The sequence below is a fragment of the Amblyomma mixtum genome, chromosome 9, assembly GCF_055824585.1.
Source record: "Amblyomma mixtum isolate Tamu chromosome 9, ASM5582458v1, whole genome shotgun sequence".
NCBI lineage: Eukaryota > Metazoa > Arthropoda > Arachnida > Ixodida > Ixodidae > Amblyomma > Amblyomma mixtum.
This window is the reverse complement of record NC_143020.1, coordinates 38,026,116-38,047,475: the sequence shown is the minus strand read 5'-3', so window position 1 is coordinate 38,047,475 and position 21,360 is coordinate 38,026,116. Positions and strand designations below refer to the sequence as shown.

The window sequence follows — 21,360 nt, the reverse complement described above, 5'->3', positions numbered from 1 at the left end:
GTGGAGGGCTCCGGAAATTTCGACCACCTGGGGTTCTTTAACGTGCACTGACATCGCACAGTACACGGGCCTCGAATTTCTCCTCCAAAGAAATTCAACCGCCGCGGCCGGGATCGAACCTACGTCTTCAAAAGTGCCGTTCTAGCCAAAACGTTTGATGACAAACTTTAAAGGGATTCGTCCTGCAAGCATATATCAGTACTCACCAGCTTTTAGATTGTTTTCCATGTGTAGGGAGGACGCTGAACTCAACCGCTCGCATGAAGCCCCGAGGAAATATTGATGCAGCTTTTAAAGTCTTCAAGCATCCTCTGTGACAAGGTACTAAAATATAGGGACAGCCTGTTCGTAAAAACAATGGCCATTTGCTGTATTTAATATTTCACACATCAGTTTGTTATTTAAGAAGTGGGAGTTACATTGGGTAAGCATTGTAGTAAATTTAGTACCCCATCGAAAATTGCGTGCTCGAGGTTGTGAACATTGGTCAGTCCTACATAGTGACATTAGGCAGCACTTGTTTGTCGCTCCGGAAACGAAACAAAGTCTGTTCAGACGCACATTGCGCAAACCCAAGTCAAGAGGTCAGTATTCCAACGTGTTGTGGACAAAGAGAAACCAGACAAACCAAACCAGACAAGAAAGACCAGATTTATTTCGAAAGATTGCAGGGAGGCGGAAACAATTCTAGTTGTTCCAAACTATCGTGGCTACATTGCGCGCCGCATCTAGAAAGTTTCTTGTCAGACTTATATTGAACAGTGCCGAAAGTGGCGGACATTCTGTTCGACCACTGCCGAGCATGCTTATTTTAACTACGCTGCCGATTCATTTGGTTGTTCCTTCGGAAGTCCTTCGGAAGCACTTTTCGCTGCTTTTATGAGACATCACCACTCCGTCAAATTACTCTTACACCGTGGGAAGTACTTATGAAACAAGCAAAGATATTATTGATAGAAGTAAAAGACTTGAGGAATGGTGGTTTTTGTATGAGATGACATATGGTGCAGATTTAACAGTCTGATTTCTGCAGATGTCAGATAAATTTGCGGAAAGAAGAAAGTAGTCACGACAAATTACAGAAAAGCCAAGGCAGAACAGAGGTAATGTAGAAAAATTATTAAATAGATAAGTACTACGTTTTAAAGTTAGACAATTTTCCTGGCCGCAAGCGCTGTAGCGTATGGTTTTTGTTACGCATGTTAAACAATGCTTACATCTATGGTTTGGATTACCTGGTAATCTTTCCTTTATTGGGGAAAAAATGACATAAAGCTACAATGTTTGAAATTCACAGAACGAGGTAAGTGAAGTTCAACTTGTCATTTATTAATAGCAATGCTGCGTGCAAGAAATTGTTTTCATAAATCTTAGAACATGCACCAAACGCTGAAAACATCGATTGCGCTATGTGAGCTGCAATCTCGAATCTCAGCAGATGTGCCGTCACTGTCTGTGCTGCAGTCTTCCGGCTAGAAATCGCATGAACGAGGATCGTACACGTGGTACTTGGGCGACGAGCCACAGTTTTCGTCATAAATGAACTCGCAGCAGTCGTTTGGTTCGTGCAAAGTTCCTCTGCGGCGCCAGAGGGAGCATCCACGGCCTATTCAATTGAAGCGAAATTGAAAGAAAGGAAGCAGTAGTGAGTTATTTGAAGTAACACAGAAGATTTCAAAGAGGTGATCGCAAATCTGCTGGCCTTTTAGACCTTTGCAGAAATTTTCCACAAATCTAAAGTAGCGTCGTTTACCCGGCTTGTGCCACGAAATGGCTCCCCTGAGTATTGTGCCTTGTGTTCTTTATCGTCGTGATCGGCACGGACGGAGCGGCGGAGGAGTGCTTATCCCCTTCCGAAACACCCTATCATCATCACTCATCTGTCACGACACCAGACTAGAACTAACCTGGATATGCGCGCACAACTTAGGATTGAAAGAAATATTGGGCATTTGCTACAGACCACCAGACAGCGATCCATCCTTCTGTGACTCCCTTCATGACGAATTAACGGCAATTTCAAACACATATTTGAATTCCAATGTCTTTCTATTCGGTGCTTTTAACTACTCACTAATAAACTTGGCTTCCCTCTATGTATCTAGCTATTCACCCTCCAAAGATTCGAAACAATTCATTTGACTTAACACTGCACTACAATCTGCATCAAGCCATCACACACCCCACAAGAGGTGCTCACACTCTTGACCTGTCACTGATATCTTGCCCAGACAACATTCACAGTGTAACCCTGCTTCCGGACCTCAGCGATCACATGTTTCGGCACATTTGCGCGTCATTACACTTAAATAGGTGATAACCTACGAAAAAATTATTCAGCTACTATAAACGACGTAACTTTGATTTCATAAATAAGGAAATTTCATTCTTTTTCACCCACTTCTTAGGTTCTTATCTAACCAAAACAGTTCAAGAAAACTGGGAACGTTACAATTCAACAATGCTACGACTAAAGAATAAGTACATCCTAACCATTTTCGTCAAATCGGATTCAACAATATTTCGTTTAGCAAAAACTTGAACCACCTTCTTAGTAGAAAAAACGACTTTATCGTTCCGCCAAACTAAGCCAAAAACAAGAAGCATGGGAAAGATACCACGCCTGCGTGAGTAAATATTTAAATTATTTGACTGCTGCGAAAGATAAATTTTTCGCTGTTGACTTGCTATCCATTCCCAGAACAAATCCCACCAAATTCTGGCGTATCCTCTCCCCTAAACATAAATCTAATCGGTTCGGTCTTGTAGGACCTGACGGCAAACCAGCTGAAACTAATCAATGCGCAAAACTTTTAAATGACTACTTCTCATCTGTGTTTTCGCCTGTCAGCAATTCTACACCCACAGTTTTGCAAACCCATAGTCAAAAAGACATGTCGGAAATTCAAATTAGCCCTGAGGGAATCTCCAAATTAATCAGTTCACTCAAGCTCTGATCATCTGTAGGATGTGACCAAATAAACAGTAAACTACTTAAAAACACTCTATCGTTATCAAGCCATAATTAAACCTAATATTTATCTAATCTTTAGACACCGGAAGCATTCCTGATGATTGGAAGGTAGCCCAAATTGTTCCAATTTCAAAACAGGTGATCGCGCATGTCCAGCTAACTATCGTCCAATATCCCTTACAAGCATATCTTCCAAGCTTCTAGAGGTCATATCATCAAGCTTGACGTCCCAACTTGATTCAATTAATTTCTTTTATCCACATCAGCATGGCTTCAAGAAATTATTTTCCTGCGCAACACAGCTGGCCGAGTTCACCCAACACACACTAAAGGACATCGACGATAACCTCCGAATAGATGCAATCTTTTTAGACTTTTGGAAGAAATTTGATCTCGTATGTCATAATTATCTGCTTGCGTGACTTTCGTGCCTCGGAATGCCTACCAATCTAATATGCTGGCTCAAACGTTCTATAAAAGGATACTCGCAGTTCGCATCCGCCAATAACACACAGTCACACTTAACAGATGTTACATCTGTTGTCCCTCAAGGAGCCGGCTTATCACCATTACTCTTCATAATATACACCAATGACCTGCCCTCTAAGATTCAATGCAAATTGCGATTGTTTGCGGATGATTGTGCCATTTATAATGGAATAAGTAGCTTGACTGATAACCTCACTTCACAACAAGACATTGACATTGTTGCATCACGGTGTAAAAAATGGCAGATGCCTTTAAATCTTACTAAGTGCCAAATATTCTCCTTCACTCACAAACACACTGCGATGCGTCACACAACATTTCATAAGTCGATTTAACCATTGCAAAATCTTATAAATATCTGGGTATACTCATCACATCAACACTTTCTTTGGTCACCGACATTAGACCCATTTGCTCTTACGCTTCACGCACACTTGGCTACCTGAGAAGAAATTTGAAATCTGCATCCTCTGAAATAAAACAGCTCGCGTACGAAAGAAACATTTGTACGGCCAAAATAAGAGTATGCGTAATCCACCTGGCACCCATGCCAACTGTATCTCACCATCGAATCGGAATCGATCCGAAATCATGCAGCTCGGTTCATCACTTCATGTTACTGATGATAAGCCAGTGTCATCGCCCTCAAGCACTTCCTCCTTCTCTCAACGCTAGAATAACTCCGCGTCGTTCCCCGCCTATGCTTACGTCATACTTTTTATCGTAACACAAGATCACGGCACCGTATATTAACCGCCCCACTACGAACGTCCTCCCGGCTCAGTCACGGTATCCCGATAGCACGTATCAGTGCCTACACGTCTGCTTACAACAGCTCATTCTTTCCCATCGCTGCATGAACTCTGGAATTCACTGCCTAACGACATCCACTGGCTGCATCCACTGGTCACAAAACATTCCGCGAGAAAATAAAAATTCACCTCATATAGATTTTGATCGCTTCTGCGCACTTTGTGGGAATATCGTTTGATATATCTTTGACGAGTGGCCTATCACCTGCTGGGGAACCCTGACATGATTACAGCCTCTGTTATGTTTGTTTGTACGTTTTTTTATGCCTGTCCACATTACTTTCGCCGTTGTAAACCAATATGTGCCCCCCTTATGTAATGCCTTCGTGCCTTTAAGGAAACAATAATTGAAACGAAAGGACGTCTGTGATTTAGGATTGGTGAATATTTGGTGACCTGATCACGGTGTCTATAATGTTACGCCGAAAAGCATTCACTTGTCTACAAAAGTCTGGCACAGAACTTCACGGACGTCAGCATTGATACCCGTGTTTGATAACCAATCATTGATTGAAAATGATACTTATCTGGTGAAAATATATTTGACCTGCTTTTGCTGCTATCATTGCGGAGATTGGTATCCGTAAGATCAATCGGTACGCGGCGGAAAAACTTTCTTTTGTCACATCGAGTTTATTCCGATTACGATCATAATCATCAGCCTGACTACGCCCACTACAGGCCAAAGGTCTCTCCCGTGTATCTGCAATTAACCCTGTCCTTCGCCAATTGTGGCCACCCTATTCCCACGCACTTCTTAATCTCATCCGCCCACCATACTTTCTGCCACCCCCTGCTACGTTTGCTTTCTCTTAGAATCCACTCCGTTACCCTTAAGGACCAGCGGTTATCTTGCCTTCGCATTACAACTCCTGCTCGAGCCCATTTCTTCCTCTTGATTTCATCCAGGATGTCATTAACCTCTGTTTCTTTCCGCACCCAATCCGCCCGCATCCGATAACTTCATGCTAAACTTATCAATTTTCTTTCATAGCCCACTGCGCTGTCATTAGCTGAAGCTGAACGCACTTGTTAGCCTCCACGCTTCTGACCAATACAAGTAAAACACAGCTGTTGTATACTTTTCTTCTTAGTGATATCAGTAAATTCCCATTGATGATTTGAGAGAACCTTCCATGAGTGCCTCACATAATTCATATTCTTCTAGTTACTTCCCTCTCATGATCCGGACCAGCGGTCACTACCTGCGCTAAGTATAGATTCTCTTACTACTTTCAGCACCTCGCTGCCTATAGCGAACTGTTTTGTTGGTAGACAGTTGAACATTACTTTGTTTTCCATCATGTTAATTTTTAGACTTCCCGTTCTGCTCTGCCTTCCTGCCTTACTCATTGGTCGTGCTTTGCGGTTCATGTCCTGACTGACTTAGCAAGGCAATGTCAACGGCGAATGACACATTAGTTAGGTGTTCTCCACTAACCCTTATCCCAACTGTTGCCAATCCAGGCCTCGGGTTTCCTGTGAAGCGAATACAGGCAGTGAATAGTCTTGGCGAGATAACAATGGTTTTGCCATTATCAGTAAAAATGTAATTAGTTTTCTAATACTTAAACAAGAAGTATTGTTTCAGTGAACTGGAATTTTCGCGCTAGTTCTGAGCCCGTTTCTAGCAAATCGTATTTCCAGAATATTTATGCAGCATTAGATCATTGTTTCAGCTTGGCTAATAACAAACCGTAAAGAAGAATGCTGTCGTATTTCTCCGCTAATTGTGATATTCCGAAAAACTCCAAGATCAGTGTGGTTGCTACTGTGCAGGTCGGTGTTACAAAAGAAATATCGTAAAAGCCCTATGTCCCCTAACTCGAGATGGTAAGCAAAATTGCCGAATAATTCGTGGCCACTGTACAATGAACACCAGCATAGGCCACTCTGTTTATTCTACATATCGCGATACACCTCAACTTTCTGCCACGCTTCCGCCAACGAACAACTTAAAACCACGCCATCTATTAAGTGTCGTTGCTGCAGTTTTGCATTGATATAATGCAACATGCGCATCTGTATGAAAACTTTGCGTAGACTCCTGAGTTACACTCACAAGAGTACAGTTGCTTGTACCACAGCGTTCTACATAATTAGTGAGAGCACCTATATTATTTGCGCCTGCAGGCCGAACAATATTTCTGCTGTGTTTATTTAAATGGCAACACTTTTCCTTGAACGCTGCCCTGAAATTTGCTCCACTTTGTCTCTGGCCAGTGTGAGGTAATTTCAACATGCAAAGAATTATTACTTTTGGCCCAATACCAGTTAAACGGGTTTATGCGCTGTTTATCAACGCAAGGCTATTGGTGGTAATTACAGCTGATGGCTGCCACTTCTAAACGTTACTAAATTTCGTACGGGCTCCTCAGCACTTACCGTTTTCAACATAGCGATGACGAATCACACAGCAGCTTGAACAGTCTACGTATATCATATAAAAATCTTCCAGAGGGGCATTTTCTGAATAAAAGAGGTGAAAAAACATGTAACACTCCCCACGCGTATCGAGAAAGAAGGCTTAAGCTTCACTTGAAAGCATTATTATGTATTTACAGTTCCGCAGCCCTTCGAATGTATCGGTTTCTATGTAAAAAATTCCATCACGTCCCTGATATTGTTGGATACACTTTGGAGCCCTTTTCGCGTAATTTATTCTCACAAATCACTATGCACGAAAAATATAAACTTATGCTTTTCTAGCAAAAAAAATAATCTTAAACTTTGATAACCTTGTCCTAACATCACAGATAATCATTTTGTGTGCATTTTCAAAAACAAACTATTTGTATTTTAGCTGTGACCTGCCTGTATTTTGTCACCCAGGATGTGAGATGCAATGTAACTGCAGGAATAAAGACAAGAAATGGTATAGTTCGCGCAGAAACGTTCGAGGAGACTGATGGGAATGTTATTCTGTCGTTCTGCTGGTCGAGGTTTGTGGTTGCACTTCATGAAATCTTTCAGCAGTGTGTTAAGCACGCATAAACGTATTTTAAAATATTCAGGACTCAGTATATGGCCAATGCCGAAAGACGATAGGGTTCCTGTTTTCTTCTTTAGTTTACGTAATCGGTCCTTAAGCTATCGCTTCCACAGCCCAAGGTTATATAGATAAAGTTGGGAAGTACGCTTCGATTCGTAATGAAGGTCTGCCTCCGGTTAAGGCTAATAAACATCAAGCAGGAAAAAAAATTCAGGGGGCACTTTGACTGTCTAAAGTGCGTAGAGGCGAAAGCGTTTTCCACACCACTTTCAGTGCTTCTGTGGCACTGGTGGCATCACATGTATTTGAGTACTAATTACTAAGTGATGACAAATCACTAATTAATGGTTAATTACTGATTAATGCCTGAATACTAATTAACTGCTAATTAAGCTTAAGCTTCGCCTTTAGGAGTGGAACGCGACAGCGTGTTGTAGCGCTGCCGGGGAGTCCACGGAACGCCAACACCCGTTCGGCGCGATGGCTTGCCGTTTCAACGCAACGGTTTTTGAGGAAAGGAAATGGCGCAGTAAATCTCTCTCATCTCGGTGGACACCTGAACCGCACCGCAGAGGAACAGAGGAAGTGGTACTGAAAGAAGAAAGACGAAGATGGCCCGTAATGAAGAAAATGAAAATTGTATTTGAGGAAAGAAAATTACGCAGTAACTGTCTCACATATCTCGGTGGCCACCCGTCAAAATTCAGGGGGGGGGGGGTGCACTTTTTTGACCTAAAGTATGGTCACTGATGTGTGGTTAAGATGTTAAGCTTCGCCTCTAAGAGTGGAACGCGAGAGCGTCTTGCAACGCTGCCAGGGAGTCCATAGAACGCCATCGCCCATTCGGTTCTACGCCTCGCTCGTCGGTAAATTGGTTTTTGAGGAAAGGAAATGTATCTGTCTCTCATATCTCGGTGGACACCTAAACGTCGCCGGAAGGGAAAGGAGGAGGGTGGCAGTGAGCGAAGACACCGTATTCACTAGACGTGCCTTTGTTCATTCCAAACCATCGAGCTGGCATGGCGGAGTGGATAGCATGCTCGTCTCGCACTCCGAAGACCGGGGTTCGATTCCCGAGCTCGGCCAATTTCTTACTAGGTTTTATTTATTTATATGGCCTGACTAGAGAAGTTAATTAGGCTAATTGGGTAATTAAGCAATTAACTAAGCTCAGTCCCACTTGGAGCATCACTATATGGTCCCTTCAATTGGTTGCATGGTTACTAGCCAAAGTACAATTGGCCCCGTTTGAAATTGGCGCACTATGACGTCACGACCGTTTCGACCAACTGAAAAGCGTGACATTCTCTGTCGACAACTGCTGCTTACAACGATGAGACATTAAAGGCTTTCGCCTTAATATCTTTCCAGCTTCAGATATTTCACGTAGAAGGTGAGGAGCACCTCAGCTACACCCTACCGTTACTGTAAGGCTGCTCATTAGAAGATTAATGTCATCATGATCAGCTTTCTCAGAACATGCGAACAGAAACAATGCCACATCAGGCCTTAATCTCCACACAAATTCACGTCACTACCCTCAGGTGACCCAAAAAGTAGTTCACTCTATGGGACCTGACCGCTCCTTAAGCAAACAGTCGTAAAATAACGCTGTATCTTCTTTTTTATATTTAAATGACTGACTTTTAATATGCTTGAAGGAGAAGCTTGCTAAGATTTCATTTAAGCGATAGCACTGAAAACGGTGACACAAGAGGCTAATAAAACCGCGGAGGTATTTATGCTTCTCCTCATGGTTTTGTGATGTGCGTACAGCATTCGTGATGACATGATCGCGGACGAGGCTTTAGGCTTGTGCTGCCACGCCGTGTGGACGACCTCCAAGTGAAACTGCGCGCTGCATCAGCTGTAGGAACGGCACCGGTTTTCTATTTTTCGTAGAAGCGCTCATGTGTTGCAACTGCGTCTTTTTCTGTTAGGAAGTCATTATGCTTTTTCCTGCGAGTAGTTTTGGTGTGCAGAGATGAACGAACACTTTCGCCGCTTAAATAGCTGATTACGCCGTCATTTAAAATGCTCTAAATAAAGACTTCCCAAAGTTACTATTCAGTTTTCGCATACTGAAGCCGCCTTTGTGCAGTTTTTAACAGTGACGGGATACCTTTCATAATTGATTCACCGCTTTCCTTTTAAGAAGGCGCCAACAACGTCGTTTTGGTTGGTCCAGCAGCTAACATCAAAATTTGTGGAGACACAGCGTTGAGTACTCACCGTCGTAAGGAGTGAACTTTTCTATGTTCTTCCCAGAGTAACAGGATGAAGAAGTCAGCTCAAGCATTCCGTTCCTAGGACAAGAAGGAATGGCGCGAAATCAAGAGAAAATTTTTTAACACAACTCTATTACGACAAGTGTGCGGTGCGGACGTAATGACATGAAATGAAATCCTGATGCGCAATCATTTCCTTTGTGAGATTAAGGTGTTTAGCAAAGTAACCATGCCAAATAAATGAGCGTCGCATAGTTCAAATCATACGCACACTGCATATGCGGTCACCAAGATGCTTTAATAATCAAACTAGCTGCCGTCTCTATGGCGCGGCGACCCTGTAAGATGAATGATGAGATTTCAATTTTTCATTTTTATTATACTCTCTTTCCCTCTGGGCTCAAGCAGAAGGGGCTCACGTGACAAGCGAAGGAAGTGTGGGACGTACAAGAAACATTATCACACAAAGCCGCTGCTTTTTACCTGCACAGGAAAAATAAATTCTTCATTAGTGATGAGTCAAAAACATTCGTTACATTGCTTGTCATAAACCTTGGATGCAGAAGTGCCTGATAAACACAAAATGCAAAAAAAAAACAAATTATTAGCCAGGTGGTTTGCTCTTCAGTTTAAAATATGAGCTTTCATAATGCTTAGAAGTTGAATGATATCGCTCCACAAATAAACAATAATAAATTGGTCCTAGCACGATAACATATGAAAATGATATCCAGTGAATGACGTCAGCGTTTTAGTGTGTGGCGTTTAAAACAGGAAGCTAATTTTCGACATAGCACGATGCGAAAAAAAATTTAGGGGCAGAACATGCGTTTCGATTGGACAGGATGTTTTTTTTTTCGGCTGCCACACAGCAGAACTTAATATTGATATGTCCTATGTAGACTCTAAAAACCTGACTAAACGTTCTATTTCCTGATAACCAAGCGGTCCAGTTATTAGCGGGAGTCGCTTGTTCCGTGCAAAACAGAGTACCCTGAACGCCCGTTGAAATAGCTACTCGCGGCATTTCGAAACAGCGCCGACTTCAAATGTATAATCTTATTCAATTGAACACGGTTCATTTTCTTACACACCTGGTGCCTCTCTACAACAATAAATGAAAGTTAAGATCTAGCCTCGCTTTACTGATACGATTACTGCAACCGGCAAAGGTGCAAAAACGCACATGTGATGTATTTAGCGGTGCACTGAAGTAGTTTCACTTCGGGCGTTGAAACACACGCTGCTTTAGTTAGAAAACAGTCTGATTGTATCGCGATAAATAATTGATTGGGAACAAACATCAGACTGTTTATTTAGCTTTTTCATCACACCTGCAGGTCATATTAATTTATTATTGTCATATTACGAGACAATCTATTCAAGAACTCGATCCCTGTACCAGAACTGAAAAACTGTGCATCCAGACGACTTAACAAATAAAAAGACAGTAAGACTAAGAGAATAACGCCGCTGTAAGAATGCTTAAGTTTTCCAGCAGTGACAACAAAACGGAGACACAGGGAACAATATGTGGCACATGTGGTGCTATTCCGCTATTGTCGAATGCCGATCTTGCTTTAGTTGAAAATAAGTGCGTGTGTTGTGTTGTTTTGCGTGGCTTAAACCGCACAGCCTCGAAGAGATTGTACTGTGCAGTATACAACTGGCATCCTGTGGAGGAGTGCTTCGGTGCCCGAAATATTCTTGAGCTTACGTTGATCCATTCTGTCCGAAAGTAAAAGCGACTGGAGTGGTGAAATTCTCGTAAGTGCCGTATCTTTGAAACTTGAGACACTTGGATGAGCCACCGAAATTTGCGTCAGCGTAGTAGTTCCTGTGCATGCAGATCCATTCACCTAAATCTGGGTAGCACTGGAAAGAAGGAAAAGAACGCACCTGATGCCTGATATAACAGATAAAATATACGCGCATTTTGAGCTTCAATTTACCGTAAGGAGAGGAATTTCTAGCTTGGTGCAAGTTCCTAGCTTACGTGCAATCATGCCCATTAATCTAATGCAGTTCTCGCTTCGAATTGTTGATCACTTTAAACGCGCCCTTCCATCTGCTACATGTCGTGGTAGGCTTAGTTCTTTGATTTACTGACCTCGACACCTGCTGGTATCATGTTCGGCCACCTATCTGGACAATTTTTCCTTCTACTGCGAAGCCCGTGGGAAAACTAGCTGGGACCATCAACCTTTTCATGGGTGCTAAAGAACTTTATTTCTCTCTCTCAGAAGCGCTGTCTTTTGTATCATTTAGCTCCTTTCATATGCGTCTCAATAAGTAATTACTTGTGATTATAGCCTTTGCCTAAGTGAATTGTAGTCTTTATTGATTTAATAAGCGATTGCCCCATAAATAGGTTTGCTACTTCTTTGAGCTTTTTATATAATGTGACTGTGAGCTTGGTGTTAAACTCTTAATGAGTTTACACTTACTTTACACTACACTAAACTTGGTGGAGGTGCTGTCTGCTCTCACCCTCGTGATACGCCACGACACCCAGGCTTCCAGGCTCTACCACGGTGCTGGACACCCCGGCCCAACCTGCCCAGCCTGTTGGCCCTGCTGTCATCTGTTCCGGTGCCGTCCGTAAGCGCGACCCTACAATCTTCAGCGGCACGAATGACACGGATGTAAAGCATTGGTTGGCCCCCTATGAACGCGTGAGTGCGCATAATAAGTGGGACGACAGCGTCAAGCTCACTAATGTTAGATTTTATCTAAGCGACGTTGCCAATCTGTGGTTCCGCAACCACGAGGCGGACATCTCGAGCTGGGCGCATCTTAAAACCAGCCTCACAGTTGTATTTGGCCGTCCCGCTGTACTTAAGCTTCGTGCCGAGCAATGCTTGCGCAGCCGGGCACAACAAAGCGGTGAAAACGTTACCAGTTACATAGAAGATGTCGCTGGCCGCGTGGCTCGTTTGTGCCGCAGTCGCGACCATCGTCCGTACATTTATAGGCGTGAGCCGATCTACGATCTTCCGCCATCCTCCTCCCCTGTGTCACATGAGCCGCCTCTGGATCCCTTTTCTCCTAGTTACCGTCTCCGCTCCCACCGTTCACCATCTTCTGGCCGACGTTCCCGTTCTCTGAGGCTCCGCCGCCCACCCGCCGTGCAAGCGGAAAACTCCGGTTTTCCGGAGGCAAGAACAGCGCCATCAGCGACTCGCTAAAGACCTGTTTCCGTGCCCGCCAACATTATCACCGTGTTCGTTGATGGAGTCGCCGCCGAAGCACTTGTTGACGCTGGCGCAGCCGTTTCCGTTGTTAGTCACATCCTCTGTTGCACACTAAAAAAGTGACGACGCCTCTTCCTGCCGTTTCTCTCCGCCCCGCCAGCGCGCAGGACATTCGACAATTAGCCGCCTGCACCGCCCGCCTGCTTATCGAGAACGCCCCCTACAAAATGGAGTTCATCGTCCTCATCCGCTCATCTCACGACGTCATCCTTGCTTGGGACTTCCTTTCCACACATCAGGCTGTTATTAACTACCCCGTGCTCAGCTTGAGTTATCGCCCTTGAGTGACGCTCCCTTGGACGTAGCCGGAGCAGCTACCTCTACTGTGATCGTCTCAGAGGACACTGACGTTCCGCCTTTTTCTTCAGTGCTCGTGCCCCTTTCTTGTTCTGCTCTCTCCGACGCAAGACTCACATATATGCCCTCTTTACGATGCGCTGGCCAGAAATCTGTTTTGCTGGCTCATGGCGTGCTGACAGTTATTCGTGGCTCAAGCAATATTGAAATCTCCAACATGCTCTCCTGCCCTACCACTTTGCTCCGTGGCCAATCACTTGGTAGTGTTGCCGTGCTCGATCCCGCCTCAGAATACCCCCTGGTAGATAGCTCAGCCGGCCTTCCCGTCAGCGCCATTACGCCTGTTCCCATCGCCAATCCTTCTGCTCTCAATGTTTTTCACAGTTTAGTCGACGCCGCCCCGACGCCTACCCAACGGGCCCAACTTGTAGCCGTCCTGCACCGTTTTGCAGCTTCGTTTGACTACCAGCAAACTTCACTGGGCCGCGCAACGACCCTTACCCACTGTATTAATACTGGCACACATTCCCCTTTGCGCCAACGTCCGTACTGCGTGTCAGCCGCTGAGCGCCGCATCATTGACGAACAGGTGACCGACACGCTCAAGCGCCATGTGATACAGCCGTCACAAAGCCCCTGGGCATCGCCGGTAGTCCTTTTTAAGAAAAAAGACGGTTCCATCCGGTTCTGCGTTGACTACCGTCGTGTGAAGAAGATCACACGCAAGAACATTTACCCTCTCCCTCGTATCGACAACGCCCTCGACTGCCTGCAGGGTGCTGAGTACTTCTCTTCCTTGGACTTGCGCTCTCGTTACTGCCAGTTGCCGATGGCAGAGGCCGATCGCCCAAAAACTGCATTCATCACACCCGACGGGCTCTATGAATTTAATGTCATGCCCTTCGACCTCTGCAATGCCTCCGCCCCATTCGAGCGCATGGTGGACAACCTACTCCCCGGACATAAATGGCACATATGCTCTTGTTACCTAGATGACGTTGTTATCTTTTCACCGAATTTTTCGTCTCACCACCCGCGCCTTGAGACTGTTCTTCACTGCGGCCGACGCTGGCCTCCAACTCAATTTAAAAAATTTCCGCTTCGGAGCTCGGCAGCTCATCATTCTCGGACATGTCGTGTCCAAGGATCCTGGACCCGGCAAAAATGCGAGCTGTAGCAGAATTTCCAAAACCCAACTCAGTAAAAGACCTTCGCAGCTTCGTCGGCCTCTGCTCCTACTTCCGCCGCTTTGTTCGCAACTTCGCCGCTATCATCGACCCTCTGACGAAGCTCCTTTCCGGCCACGACCTTTCGGCCTGGTCGCCAGCCTGTGATGAAGCCTTTACAGCACTCCGTCGCCTACTGACCACTCCGCCTATTCTGCGTCGTTTCGACCCTCGTTCTCCTACGGAACTTCACACCGATGCCAGCAGCGTCGGCCTCGCAGCAGTCCTCGGGCAGCGCAAACCTAGCTTTGACGAATACGTAGTCGCTTACGCCAGCCGCACAATAACAAAAGCTGAAGCCAACTACTCTGTCACCGAGAAGGAGTGTTTAGCCATTCTGCGGGCGGTCGCCAAATTCCGCCCTTTTGTACGGGCACCCTTTTGACGTTGTCACCGATCACCACGCCCTCTGCTGGTTGTACTCTTTGAAAGATCCCTCTGGTCGACTGGCGCGCTGGGCTCTGCGACTTCAAGAGTACGACATCCGCGTGGTCTATCGTTCCGGCCGTAAACATGCCGTTGCTGATGCCCTCTCACGTTCCCCTCTGCCGTCTGAGGCAGTGCCTTCTATATCCGCCCTGCCTTATTTGACGCTTGATTCCGCTGATATGGCTTCCGAGCAACACAGAGACCGGTGGATCACTTGCCTGTTGGATTTCTTACCTGGCCAATCATCTCGACCTCCTTCCCGTGCTCTGCGTCATCGGTCCCACCATTTCGCCACCAGAGACGAGGTTCTTTACCGCCGGAACTATCTTCCGGATGGTCGCAAGTAGCTGCTTGTCATTGCGACCCATCGGCACTCCTTCATTTGCTCTTCCTACCACGATTATCCCCAGTGTGCCCATTACGGCTTCTTGAAGTCCTTCATCCGCCTACGACATCGGTGCATACGGGCCGGGATGTACCGTTATGTGCGCAAGTTCGTTCAGTCCTGCACCGCATGCCCGCGCCAAAAAAAACCGATCTCGCCGACCCGCCGCTCCTTCGCAACCGCTGCCTTGCCCAGCGCAGCCCTTCGAGCGTGCTGGCATTTATGTCTATGGCCCACTTCCCAGCCCATCAGCCGGCAACCGCTGGATTATCGTCTTACCCGCTACGCCGGAAGGTCGCCTTTACCATCTGGTCTGGTACAGCCCACGACATTGCATCCTCCATTGCATCATTCTTCGCCATGGTGCTCCTAAAGAGTTGCTGAGTGATAGAGGTCCGGCCTTTCTATCTGAAGTTGTAGAAGCTCTCCTTCAGGAATGCAACATCGTTCACCGCACCACCTCCGCCTACCATCCGCTGACAAATGGCCTGGTTGAGCGTTTTAACCGCACTCTTGGCGATATGCTGGGCACGTATGTAGCTTCCGATCACTGCAACGGGGACCGCGTTTTACCTTTCGTCACCTATGCTTATAACTCCGCTGCTTAGCCACCACCGGATTCTCTCCACACTTTCTCCTCTACGGCCGTGAGCCTTATTGCATAATGGACACCATTCTCCCTTACCGCCCTGATTCTGCTGGGTTTACGACTGTTTCTCAAGCCGCCACTTATGCCGAAGAATGCCGCCAGCTTGCCCGGTCTCTCACTTCACACGCCCAACAGCAGCAGAAAGGCACCCGTGATCCCCGTGCTTTTCTTCCCACTTATCTTCCTGACTCTTTGGTCTGGCTCTGGGTTCCTTCTTCAAGTCCCGGCCTTTCCTTCAAACTTCTCAGCAAGTACCAGGGCCCCTACCGCGTTCTTAAGCAGACATCCCTGTCAATTACCTCATCGAACCCCTTAGACAGTCTACTGATCATCGTCGCCGAGGCCGTGAAATTGTCCACACCGACAACCCCAAACCATACTACAACCCCGCCGTCGCCACATCACCCTAGCCCGCCAGGATGGCGTCTTTTCACCCGGGGGCAGTTGTTACACAGGCCTTCGGCTCCCGAACCCTCGGCGGCTGGCTTAAGGAAGAAGACGAAGACAACGGCGCCGATGCTCGTGCGTGTGCGCTGATCACTGCCGCTGGGACCGAACCGACACTGTACCGCTAGTCGTTCGCGACGCAGCGCCTTCGAAGACGTCCTACACTACTATTCCTCCAAAATACTTGCCTGGTGCTAGATTAGGCAGAAGTTTAAGCTGCCTTGATTTTGTGGTTAACTACGTAACTGAATGCCTTACAGGCAAATGGCTTCGTGGTAACGGTCTAAAAAGTGATTGATAACGCATCGCCGAATTAACAACCTTCCAACCTATAGTCACTCGTCGCTTCTTTACAAATAAAAGTGCGCTTGGATTACGGCACCCGTAAATTTATATTTAAGTGGGATGCTTCCGACTCGTATCTCAGCAGGAGACATTTATGGATACAATAAAAGGAACATATGGAACATCTTCCGTAAGATGTAGAGTTCGAATGCCAGGGCGGAAAACATTGGTTGATGTAAATTACCATAATCTTGACAAGTCATGACTCCTATGCTTCTTTTCATCTCAGAAACTGCTAATTGAGCACAAGCCTGAGTGTAATAGCTGGTGTTGCTGACCTTTTAAGCTCGGATGCCATTAAGCTTCATCCTGATAAAATCATCCCGCCTAAAAGAAACGCAGTAGAGCAACTCGCAGACTCACCTTGCTGACTTCTTGGTATTTTTGTAGGTCACTCCGAACTTCGGGATAGTTAAATGTGTATGCCAGGGCTCCAAGCCGCTCCACGACAAGAGCGCAAAGGGCCGCAAGCAAGATGTTAGCTTTGCCGCCGGCCATTTTTTGGTGGCTTGAAGGGCGCCAGGCACTACGAACATCGGTGATTTCTATTCAACAAGTATGTCGATATAACCATACAAAATGAACGCTTCCTGCCTGGCCAGTGAGGTTTACGCACGTTCGTTCTAAGTTATGGGCACCAAAGACACGGAAAGTTGTTTGCGGCAAGCACTTTGAAAGTATTACCTCAAGGGTCCTAAAAATAGTTGTTTTGAACTCCAGCCGTGTCACACAAGCCTGCATGCTTCGTAACATGAAATTTAAAGGTAGCCGACCTGTATGTGCATTAGCATTACTGACCAGCGGGTTTTGGACTATAAAGGCAGCAGGTTACGGTAGCCACCACCGCACAAATAAATCCTTAAATAAAGAAGGGGCTCTAAATGTTGACAATTACAAACGAGGTCCTATCCGAACCTAAACACAGTAAGTAAAACTGACCCCACACTTTACGAACACAACTGTCCGCGGTGCCATGAAAAACCTACACTGTATCACATAAAATGCACAAGCCAAAAAGTCGACGTCGTTCTAGTTATACCAAAGCCAAGTGCGAAGCACTGGGAGGTTCTGCTCTCCAGCGACTGTCACCATGATCAGATCGGTCTGATACAGCGAGCTAAGCTGACGGCAGCATCAAGCGGAGCCCTGGAATAGGAGCTAACCACCATTGCAGCGATGGACCCATCTGACCCCATAAAAGCACTTCCGCTAGATGTAATTCAATTTATCCTATCCTATCAAAGTGTAGGGAGGACATTGAACTCAGCTGACTGCATCAAACCCGGTAGAGATTTTTGCAGTTCTAAAAAATTTTAAGGCTCCGCTGCGACAAGGCACTAAAACATAAAGACAGCCTGTTGGTACAAAACGATGGACTCTTCCTCTCTTTAGAGCTTTGCTCGTTGTTTTTTTCAGTTTAGGAAAAGTGACGGGCACATTGGGAATGCATTGCAATAATGTTAGTACCCCTACGAAAATTTCGACCTCGCGGTTGGGAACATTGGCCTAAGCTCGACAGTGCGACCTACTGTCAGTCATAATATTTCTGGCTCCGGAAACAAGAAAAGCTACTTTTTACACGCACTATTGCGGAAAGCTACATCGCAAGATCGGTATCATTACTCTTTTTTTTTGTTCAAAAATAACTGGCAAAGAGACACCGGGGCGAGGAAGTAGGGAAGGGCACACGTACGACGTACCGGAAGCAAACACCACACAGTGCAGTAACACTGAGCAGCTGAGTCTTTGGCAGGATAAAATTCGGTTGTTCCAAATCTGTACCATCAGCGCGCAAAGTTTCGCAGCTATTTTGCACCTCTCTGCTCTGCGCTAACAAAGATGGTAGAAAACCGAAAGCTCAAAATCTCTTTAAGGCACCCTCCATCTCTTCCTTTCAATCCGAGTATTCGAAGCGCAGCAGTGTTATCATTGCAATCTTATATGAAGGGCGTCCTTTTCTGAAGCTTAAATGCTTGAATTGTCGAACGTAACCTGAACATTAAGCACCAGTTTTTTTCCGCACACGCACTATAGTATCTGAAGCACGAGTGATACCCACTTGGTGCGTGTATGCTGCCTTCCAGAAAGTACAGAGCTGGTAGTTAAATGAATTTTAAACATGCCAATTTCGCTTGTTTTCTAAAGGTGCACAGAGAGATTGGTGAACTCGTCGAGCTGTCAGGTGCCCAATGTGCAAACTTTCCAGGTAGGTAACTCAAAGGGCAGTGCTGGCTTTTAAAATAGAGGCGTATTTGCTTAATTTGGCCACGACGTCCTCCGGGCGTCTGTGAAGTACGCAGCGCCTGCTGGCGGGCAAGTGGTGGCATTATTTATGGCAAAACGCCACCATCTTCAGGAAACTCAAGCGGCTTGAAGTCTGATACCTTAGCTGATCCACAGAGTTAAGGGCTATCATAGAGGCATGCAGGAGCGTGGCGTCTGTTGTCTCAATTATGTATTCGTCCTCAGCCATGCGCTCCGCACATACCTAGCATACAAACGCGACATAAACGCTATGGATGCCTTGGTCCGCAAGGCATTGAAGGTAGCACTTCACCTTCCCATCAGCACACCTACAGACCGATTACTAGGCTTTGGCCTCCACAACACGAACGGAGAACTCGTGGAGACCCACCGGCAGGCACAATACATCAGGCTCACACTATCTTCCACAGGCCGATTTCGCGCACTGTGCCCTGGCACGCCCTCCTCTAGTCCCAGCATTTCCAAATACCTCAAGTACTGCCACTTACCCGAATTGAAGAAACTTTTCATCACTTTCGAACTATTTGCTCAGTTGCCTTCTCCGCTATCTCGTATTTACGTTTCAACACATTCTTTCATGAGGTGCGTTTATCGAGTTCCTACTCACAGTTATGACGACCTCCTTGTCGCCTCGTCGGCGAGTAAGACCAACGAGGTATTGGATCTCAAGAAACGGGGTTCAGATACGGGGCCAGATGGGCTCCGGTAGAATTGAATTTCATGATCAGTTCGGCACACTGCAGGTCCCATTTTTAGAGAGGTATTTGCTCATTGCTTCAATCAGCACGTTTTTCGAGATTCCTTTAGAACTAGTCGCATTATTCTGATGCCTGAAATCAGTCCTTTCTCCTGTTGTCCTATCGACTGGCGCCGCTTCACTTTTTTAAAGTCTGATGAAAACGTACTGGCTAAAATGACTGTACGGCGTCTGGCAGCGATGCTGCCGTCTTTCATTACCTGTCACCCTGTTTGTTCCGCACCTGGCCGCGATATCCACCGCCTATCGTCTGTAAAGCGTGAAATCCTGGACTACGCTATCCGCCGCCGCGCTAAAAGATTGCTAGTTTCCCTCGAATAGGAGATGGCATTCAGTTTTCTCGAACATGAATACATTTACACTCTTATGTAAAACGACATATCCAGCACACTTTGCTTTGATAGCAGAGAAAGTGCGCCTTTTTTCCTAACTCGTTTTGTTCGTTAAGTTTGCCTGCTCTCTTCTCTGTGTTGTGGCATTGAAGCACTTCCTCTTGACTGTACATCGCCACCCTCGAATTAGCAGTTTCGATTTGCCAGGTCGCAAGACAGAGCGTGCCATAGCTTACGCTGATGACACCACAATGCAATTTGAGGATGAACGGAGTCTTCTTGAGGTCTTCTCTATATTTTCAGTGTATGCCTAGTTGTCTCGAGGTGCTCTGAGCTTCTCCAAAAGCAGTTACATAGTTGTGGGGTCCTGCACGCTCGCATATCATCAGTAATTCTGCGAGAGGACGTGCACTTTAGCGTAACCTTTCGCTGCCTGTGTGTCGATCTGGGATAGAGTGTGGCCTTTGGTCGCAGAGGGAATAAAGGCCAGGACATGTTCGACGCTGACTTATGATCTCGCTTTGCACGAGCGACTTTTCCTTCTTCGTTGAATGACGCTGGGTGCCTTCTGGTTCCTCTACCACGTTACCCAGTCCCATCCTTATTCTCAGAAGTGTTCCTTGTTGTCACAAGCGTTTTTGGTCCGGAGGAGGAGAACTTTTGTCTTGAGCTGTGCTAGGGCAGCCCTTTGAGCGAGGTGGATTCGCGTTTCCAAGCCCCTCTATCGACTCATCTCTGGTAGTCTTGAAGACCCTTATGCACATCTTCCTTGGGCGCGCGTGTCCCTCACGAAGCCTGGTAAGGTATTTTTGGGCCCCTTAGGCCGTACCATATATGCTGCGGCTCTCTTCAACCGTGAGCCTCATTGTGAGCTGTCCCTGGTTTTTGCAGACTTGCTACGGCTATCCACATAGTCTTAGCTATGTGGATATCCACACATTAGTAATGTGTGCAGACCGTGTGGTCAATGTCATGGGGTCTCTCTTGCTGCTGCCTGTAGTACCAAAAAGCGGCGCTCGCCGAGGCGTTGCCCCTAGTGGGCACACATAATGACATCTAGACTACCAGCGAGCCTACAAGACGTTGGCAGCTCGGCTGGGCTGTTCTGCCTACTCGCAACCACCTAGAGCGGTGGGGAGTTGTGAGCACCATGAACATGCTCTAATTATCCGCTCGCGGTATCTAACCGCCACTGAACCGTCTCTTTCAATGCGGCGCTTGTCTTCTGACTCGCGGTTCATGCGCTATTCGAAGGGTAGTGCATTTCTTCGTTTGTTTCAGATGGCCGCTTGCATACCCGATGGCCGCTTCGCACGGCTGGCTGGCCTGTTTAGTTTATGGCGAGCTCTTTGCGCAGCGGTCGCTGGTGGCATTCGGCGTTTAGCCATGTAGCTAATACTCGGTCATCTACGAAGAGAATTTAGACTATTTGACGGTTTGTCTCTTGTTCTTGAGGCTTAGAGGTGTTCTTCCGGCAAT

General features: G+C 46.3%; 1 protein-coding gene across 1 annotated transcript; it reads right to left on the bottom strand.

Annotated features, from left to right (window-relative positions):
* Nucleotides 1-1,472: 1,472 nt before the first annotated feature.
* On the bottom strand, nt 1,473-17,025 carry LOC149328779 (uncharacterized). The gene is made up of 5 exons (XM_089559088.1): nt 16,891-17,025; nt 11,213-11,370; nt 9,500-9,573; nt 6,661-6,744; nt 1,473-1,606 (listed from the first exon to the last, which is right to left on the bottom strand). Exons 1-5 carry the CDS (start codon nt 17,023-17,025, stop codon nt 1,473-1,475), a joined length of 585 nt encoding a protein of 194 aa, XP_089415214.1.
* Nucleotides 17,026-21,360: the final 4,335 nt, after the last annotated feature.

Bases quoted from the DNA above. Each gene is read 5' to 3' on its own strand.
- LOC149328779 (XM_089559088.1), bottom strand. From the start codon at position 17,025: ATGGCCGGCGGCAAAGCTAACATCTTGCTTGCGGCCCTTTGCGCTCTT. The intron at 11,371-16,890 runs GTGAGTCTGCGA...CCTTCTTTCCAG, and splicing joins AATACCAAGAAGTCAGCAAG to TGCTACCCAGATTTAGGTGA. The intron at 1,607-6,660 runs GTAAGTGCTGAG...TCAATTGAATAG, and splicing joins TCATCGCTATGTTGAAAACG to GCCGTGGATGCTCCCTCTGG.